The following is an 8,398-nucleotide window of genomic DNA, read 5'->3' as shown; positions in this document are numbered from 1 at the left end:
GTCTACATTCCCTCCACCGGATCCATATGCGAAACCCACGAGCACAGCCGCCGCTCCGCCTCGGCAAAAGCGTGGCTGGCGCCGCGAGAAACGCCGGTGAAGACTCCCTCCTCAAAGAGAGCCCTCGGAGAGCACGCATACGCAGTGACAAACGCTCGCAATGCGAACAGTCAGCTGACTCTACGTGTTTTGCTCCCAAGCAGACAACACACAAACTGAGCATGAGATGCTGCCGGCTCTCGCCGTATGTTTGTCTACACTCGTATTGGTAAAATAAAGAGTGATAATGGACAGACAACACCAAATAAGACTGACACACACAAAGCGCTTGCTGAATGACAGAAAGCTGACGCCGGTTTCACCACACGTGCTTTTATGCTTCCTGGTCGCTACATCACCCCGCCCGTGACGTCTCGCCCATCCATTGGACTGATTACACATGTGATTCAGAGCGTGGTCACGCTGGAGGCGTTCCCGTAGCATTTCGACGCAGCTCGAGTTCCTGAAGGGGAACAGTCGGAGATGCGTTTATGCATTTTTTTTTCTATTTTACGCATTGGTATTCAATCGAGACTTTGCAAGTTCGCTTGTAAAATAAAATAATAAAAAACAACAACATGGAATAAACTGTGTACAGAAAGCGAGTAAAGAATTCTCAACATTAGGCTACTAAAAAGGTCCGTTTAATCTCGCAAAAACTCCCATTAATAAAAAAATCTGACTACACTACACAATTAATCTCTTACACTGCATCTTTGTTGTTTATGATGTATTCGGTACTTGCACGTACACCGCTTTAATTATTATTGCAGCTTAGATGTTCAAATAGCTGCAGTACTCCAACTTTGCCGCAAGGAAAAGTGTGTACGCCTGCTAAGACCCTGACGTGGCGATAAGTACTTTACCACGTCAAAGACCGTTTTTATAAATATGAACGTTGCCGTGGATTTTAGTGTACGCACACTCTAAGATCAAATCTGTGCACATTTTATAAATGAGGACCCTGGTGAGCTAATTCATATCTTGCCGTGAGGGGCTCCTTGAGATCTAAGCTCCCTGTGACCATTCTGCACATGTACTGAGCTTGAGTTCTCCTGTCATTGAGTAACTCCACTCAGTGTGATGGTACTCCCTTCATTATGAAGTCCTATTATTGAGTACTCACTCTGAGGAGCCCTAATCATGTGCATGAAAGGCTTTGGGTTGCCTATGAGCCTATGGTAGCCTATGGTTGCCTTTGTTGCCTATGAGCCTGCTGCTCCCAAGTTGAGCATGTGAGTTCCCTTGTCGATTTGAAAAGCAAGTACTCTGCTCTCAGGGCTCTGTATATAGCCACTGCTTATGGTTGAGCTTGGCAGTGCTCCCCTCACTGCGGGAGGGTTTTCTATGAGCCTGCTGCTCCCAGAGCAAACATGTGAGCTCTTTTCTTGATCTGAGCGCCTAGGACTCCACTCCCGGAGCTCTACGTGCAGTCAAGGCTGCCTATTGGAGCTTGGCAGTGCTCCCCTCACTGCGGGAGGGTCACCTATGAGCCTGCCGCTCCCGGACACAACATGTGAGTTCTCTTCTCGATCCGAGAACCAATTACTCTGCTCCCCGGAGCTCTGTGAGTGATCTATCTAGGTTGTTAGGCCATATTTAGCCTCCCTGTTAGGCTGCTCTTATGGTTGAGCTTAGCAGTGCCCCCCTCAATCTAGAGGGTCGCCTATGAGCACGCCGCTCCCAAGGTGAGCGTCTGAGTTCCCCTCTCATTTCTGAGAGTCAAGTTATTATAATTATTATTATTATTATTATTATTACATTTGACATTTCTGCTCCCTCACTTCTGAAATGATTGCTACTCCCCTGCCTTGTAACATAACTGAATATAAAACTTTGCTATATGCTGTGTTATCTTCATTTTAGGGATTAAATAGGTTTTGTGGTTCCACGTGAATTTTATTCGGTGGGAAAGGGGCCAAAATGGCTCTTTTGATGTTGAAGGTTTCAGACCCCTGTCATAGGCTGTCGCCAGCCAGTGTTATTGTTGTGTTTAGACATTTGCTTCAGACACTGGTCATGCTGAAGGCGTTTCCCATAGCGACCGCTAGAGGACGCAGTGGAACGAGACACTGAGGGGGCTCCAGGAACGTGGTTGGGAATCACTGTTCTAGAACATAGTAGATGGTTTCCAGGGCATCTTGGTCAAGGGCCCTACTAGAACAATTTCATCATAATATTGGGCAAAATAATTTTTTGAACATGGTAGCTGGTTTCTAGCTAGTTCAAGCTGGTTTAGGTAATTAAGGAGCTTGGCAAAGTTGGTAGAATGTCTTAGTCAAGAGCCCTATTAGAACAATCGCATCATCATACCACTGAACACGGTAGTTGGTTTATTGAGGTCTAGTCACTATGTTTTAAAATACAGATACCACATTGACTATTTACCAGCAGTTCATGGGAATTTTCTTTTTTTTTCTTAAACCAATTTAGCTTTTCTAAACTATTTTAAATGTCCTAATATGCATTAATTAAGAATGCCTACTCTAAAGCTTAATCAAAAAATTAACCCTTTCTGCAGGCAATAATATACAATGCCACCATAAATAATTGCTAATATTAATGCTAGTAATACTTAATTAGTTATAGTCAGATGGGCAAGATTAAACTTTTATGGTGCAAAGCCTGGACTTCCCTCTTCTCTCAAATTACTGGCATTTGTTCTGCTTGATAAAACATGGCTTATTTAATCATAAATATGATATCCTGGAGGCCGCCTCTATATAATCTCCATCGCATGATAATCAATCGATAATGGATGGTAACACCTCATCAAACACTATGGAAAATCCACCCACCTGTCCACCCACTAACGTATGGTTTGCATTAGATGGAATGTTTTATTTAAAGTATTAAAGGGACGTCCTAATTCATATATAACCTTATTTTAATTTTTTAAGTTTTTAACACATTATAAAAACAGCTCCTTATCCAACATGCACATTTTTTTTTCTTTGCTATGTTACTCATTACCATATATACGTTTAATATGTTTTATTAGCAATAATACAAATGAGCTATGCATTTTTATCGATTTCCACTCTGGCAATAAAAACTATGCAGAAGCTGCTTTGACCTTTTAATGTCTCTGAGTGGAAATCAATAGCACTGCCCATAGAGAAGTGAGATGCAGCCTTACCCAGGAATGATGCATAGATTCTGTCACCTGATAAAAATGTCTAGTTATCATTGCTTTAGGGTATTTTTAAAATGTTCCTGGTCAAGGCATGGTGCCCCAAGATGTCTGATCAATAAAGCTCTTGGTGTGCACAAAAAATGTGGGTAAAGGTTAGCTCACCATGAAATGATATGCTGTCGTATGATTGGTTAATTGTGTCCTTGCAGGATGTTAGGTTACATTCTCAGACCAGTTATAAACAGCATAAGCTGATCAACATATGAAAAACAAACAAACAAACAAACAAAATTAAAAAAAACAAACAAACAAACAAAGAATGAATGAATGAATACATCTGCTACAGGGAAAACAGTAAAATAAATAAAAACAATCTACCTCATAAGAACCAAATTTATATCCTTTATGGTCTTGGAAATCCCAAAATGTATTACTGCAACAAACTTAAAATAAATAAATATGTGGAAAAACAATAGTTTCAAAATGACCAACAAAGTTGAGAGAAATGCTGATAATAAATGCTGCGTATCCCCCCCCCCCCCCCCAAGTTACAAGCACTTTTAGAAATGTCATTATATTTTCTGACCAGAAGGTGGCACTGACCTCATGTGAGATATGCTGTAAATAAATAAATACTGTACATACATAAATAACAAGACAGGACGTAGCAAAGACACCTATCGATGTACATAGACTAACATAAAAAAATAGTGCTTCCACAAAGCAAGAACACATTTTGTTTTTAAAGCTAAAATCAAGTTAAATTATTTTGAAGTTTGAAAAAAAATCCATTGGATCCTATCCTGCTGTTTTTGAATACTAGAACACTTTCTGTGTGGACGGCCCCTTAGAAGGCAGCTGTCTCACTACAGTTTTAAACAGAGATAATATCAATATGAATGACAATAACTTCAATGTTCCTTTACATCTGGGACTGAAACCCTGATTTTGTGTGTGTTTGATTCTGACCCTCATCACTGCAGCCAGGCCCCATGCAGGGCTCAAAGTCTTGAGTATGTGGACAGGGCACGCTAAGATCCAGCTGTGCCTTCAGCATCCTCTGCCTCATCCTCTTCCCCTTCTCACACGTCGAGGAGCTGCACGCAGACCACGGAGACCAGTTGGAGTAGATACATGTCTCTGGAGTATCATCTGACAAAACAGAAAATAAAAAGACGTGGGGGGATGAAAAGCTTTTGTCTATAAGCATTATGAAATCTCATAAAGGGAGTGCCTATAAGACAGAAAAATCACTACTGGGATCTTTTTTGTTGTTGTTTATAATAAACATCAGTGAGATTAAGTGGAGTACAAAGAGCAACTTTTGGTTAAATCTCAGAAAAAGACCACAATAATCTTACATGTGTCTCTTCTGTATTTTCAGAGGAGAAATGTGCTCAAAGAGATGTGGTTCGATATGAACTCTTTTACATTAAATTCACCCAAGACAATTTCATCGGCGATAACCGCAAACATAATGAGCTCCGCTTCAACATATGCTGTTGCTGATTGCCACATAAAGATGTTGCATTTCATAGGTCACTCAGCACTGCATCAGTAACTGATGCTATGCACACACTCTCTTCAGGTGTGATGATTCTCTGGTGCCTGTATATAATTATGCTAATTCAATGACTGATGGTGCTAATGTAGCCATCTGAGCCCTATTGCTCCTCAGATTTCTCATCTGCAGAAAGACTGTTTTCGGAGCTATCTTCAGAGTTGTATTGTGTTTCAGCAACTCACTTGTTCTTGATTACCTGTAGAGTTAGACCTGAAAATAAACTTTAAGAAGAGTTTTGTGGATGAGGCAATAGACCACATTCCTAGGGGTGGAACTGAACTCAGGCACAATGCAAGAGCTATTGTCTACTGCATTTTTGCCTTTGCCAGAATTGATTCAGAGCAGGGCAAGGCATTCATGTAGGTCTGTTCATAGGCTTGTGAGTCTCATGGCAGGGACTTCAACGGTGGTTACCTCTGGGCCTGCTTCAGAAGACACTGTTTCAGTGATGGTTCAGCAGTTGAGGAATTCATCCCCGTTGGGCTCATCACCACACAATAAGGGTTACGCACAGATCCTATCAAAAACTGTTAAACAGCCCCAGTTTTTGACATTGTGTTCCTTTGGATGGAATCTATTGCACATGGGTTATCTCTGCCCCTTGATATTTAAGCTCACTCTACTAGAATTACTGCTTCCTTTTAGGCAATATCTTTGCGTGCGTCTTTGACAAATATTTGTGTGGCTGCATGTTCAGTCTCTCCGCGTTAGGCATTAGGCAATATCTTTGCGTGCGTCTTTGACAAATATTTGTGTGGCTGCATGTTCAGTCTCACCTGATATTTAAGCTCACTCTACTAGAATTACTGCTTCTTTTTAGGCAATATCTTTGCGTGCGTCTTTGACAAATATTTGTGTGGCTGCATGTTCAGTCTCTCCGAACACCTGATATTTTTCTGTGCAAATGTTTTCATGGGCTGACAAACTGGCACTCAGTCGCGTTAACCTATTAAAGGGAACATCTCGGTTATGTATGTAACCCTAGTTCACCCTGGTGTAGGGAATGAGACACTGCATTATTCTGCCATACTTTTTTGTTACTGCTACAACTTCCTTTTGTAGAAATCTGAGGAGTGATGGTACTGGTGTAATGGTGCCTCGGAGGGTGCTATTAGCACCATCAGCCAATGTATTTGCATGATTCTATATTGGCTACAGACAATTGTCACACCTGAAAGGTGTGAATATTATAGAATATTATAATTCTGATTCAACAAAAAATGTACAGCCAAGGAGCTGGGCACAATCTAATCTCTCTCTAATCTGAAAGGAAACAAGCATTCTTGTGGTTATTGTGTATTCTTATGTGTTACTATTGTTATTTCTCTGAAGAATTTCTAAACAGCTTCTATTAGGTTCACCTAAACTGTTCTGTCATACAAATGTGATTCTTCATCTAACATCTTATGGAAGAACCTGAAGAACAGCAATTTGGAAACTAGTTTGATATTAAAATTAAATGCACAGTCTCTAAATTAATCAGCTATCATTTGGATGAAATGATGGAGTTTAAAATTTTAGAATAACACCAAAGACAAAGCTGGTACTTAATGGAAAAAACACTTAATGTTATCATGTTTTATATAAGTCTCTTATATTAGCCTAGCATAACCTTTCAAGAATACAGTTATCATCTTGGTTGGACTGGAGGAGTTTAAGATATTGAATAGTTAAAAGTCTCATTCTCTCTCTCTCTCTCAATTCAGTTAAATTCATAATTGCTTTATTGGCATGACTGTAAAAAAAAAAATACAATATTGCCAAAGCTTGGAATATATGTGGTGAAATATAATAACAATGAAACGATCAAAATAATAGAAGAACATTATAACAATTTAAACTTAAATAAACAGTGTAACAAATTAGAACACGTGTGAACATTTCATACCACAGTGTTTAACATATAAACACACACACATGCTGAGGGTCACTGTGGTAGAAAGTAGGGAAACACACTGAGGTCAGATGCAATACACAATATACAATCTCTCTCTCTCTCTCTCTCTTTCTCAAGGTCGACTTTGATGAAAAGATAAAGAGATGCAAACCTTCTTCTTTTTCCTCTTGGGCAATGTCAGCCACAATGTCGTCCACATTATCAGGCACAATGTTGCACTGCTCACCCTGCAGACATCAGAAAACAACTCAAACTTTCAAATGGACTTTAAATGATGTCCCTCATTTAATCATTTTCTTCTACACAGCGATGGGATTTCATTCACTCTTACCATCTGATTTAAAACAAACAGCTGACATGGGTTATACTTTTTCCTGTGTTCCACCTAATTCTCATACAGTAATCTCACTCTCTCCCAATCGAGGATGGATGACTTTCAATACTTCCAGGGCACTGTTGTGACATGCTGGGTTCATAAATATGTAAAAATCTGTTGTTGTCAAGTTATTTTAGCTCTCAGTTTATATACTTGTATGACATAAATAATGCAGAACTGTTTTGCACAATAATAAAAGCTAAAAACGCAACAGCTAACATTTTATTTTGAAATGGAATTTTTCTAAGACAAGCAAAGAAACAGACCTTTCGGGCAATTCTCTCCACGGCAACTCTGGCCACAGGAGTGATTGCGCCACCTTCTGGGTCGTAGAAAGGGCTCTGTGGATTGTCTAAACTTGTGAGGGGACAAATTTTCTCCTGAGGTGTTGTAGGCTTGTTGGGAGACTATGATACAATAAATAAACCAGTTTACCAAATGTTGAAGTCATTTACTCTGTCATGTACTATTCCTAATGGTCTCCCTTTTTTCATGCACAGAACACACAATAAATTTGGCAGAAATTTCAAGCTGTTCTTTTCCCATATAATGAAAGTAAAAGGAGGCATGCAAACATTTTGCAAAACATTTTTCACAAGATTTTTTTTTTTTTTGATGAACTGTTCTTTTAAAAAATGCAATTCAAATCAGGCTAAAACAAAAAGATTTAAGTACCCAGAGGGTATTCACTTATTTAATATTTGAACTGATGTTAAATAATAAATACTACAAAAGGGCAATTCCTACATGTCTATTCCATATGTTTACAGTTTAAAATCACCTCACATAACAAAGAGATCACCATAGCAAGCCTTCAGGCTTCGAAAAAGAGAGATTAGCTACGCAGTCAACAGCAGCAAGGTCGCTGAGAGAGGTTGAATATAACACGCACAACCGGGGAGCAATACAAATTATATACACAGACTCTCTCCCCAATGAAAGAGAGAAAATAAAAGTGAGAAATCCAAGGCTGTGTTAGGACCAGATACTGTTAAAGGCATGTGCCTGGTTTATATACATCATGAGATCTATTGACAGCATCTGAGAATAGTTGTAATGAATGTATGTATGCATACATTCATACATATTCTGAGGTAAATGAGAATGTTATACATGCTGTTTATAGAGCTTTACAATGTAATATTCCTCCCAACCAATCTACAAGTAAAACTATTAACCTCTCAATATGTAAATGAAAACAAACTAACAAGCAAATTAATTAATTAAAAAACAAACATTAAACATTATCCATCGGAAATTATGTCAATTTAAGCATTTTGTTATTGTTGTTGCTGTTCACACAGTGACACACACCAGTAGATGGCAGAATCAAACTATGGTCATGACTGTATGGTCTCCAGTGGACCATTTCAACTGGCAAAAATA

The 8,398-nt window shown here is 39.2% G+C and overlaps 1 protein-coding gene across 1 annotated transcript in view; it reads right to left on the bottom strand.

Moving 5' to 3' along the window:
- LOC107689035 (spondin-1-like) overlaps positions 1–8,398 on the bottom strand; it is a 164,402-nt gene that overhangs the window by 16,068 nt on the left and 139,936 nt on the right. The window contains exons 6-8 of the mRNA XM_016486904.1: positions 7,279–7,419; positions 6,788–6,863; positions 4,145–4,327 (exon numbers count right to left, since the gene is read on the bottom strand). Of these exons, the coding sequence (XP_016342390.1) occupies positions 4,145–4,327; positions 6,788–6,863; positions 7,279–7,419 (400 nt within the window). The remainder of the gene's footprint in view (positions 1–4,144; positions 4,328–6,787; positions 6,864–7,278; positions 7,420–8,398) is intronic.

Source organism: Sinocyclocheilus anshuiensis, unplaced genomic scaffold (genome assembly GCF_001515605.1).
Source record: "Sinocyclocheilus anshuiensis isolate Anshui unplaced genomic scaffold, SAMN03320099.WGS_v1.1 scaffold866, whole genome shotgun sequence".
In the NCBI taxonomy this organism is placed as follows: domain Eukaryota; kingdom Metazoa; phylum Chordata; class Actinopteri; order Cypriniformes; family Cyprinidae; genus Sinocyclocheilus; species Sinocyclocheilus anshuiensis.
Note: the sequence above shows the minus strand (reverse complement) of the source record. Positions and strands in the feature narration are given on the sequence as shown.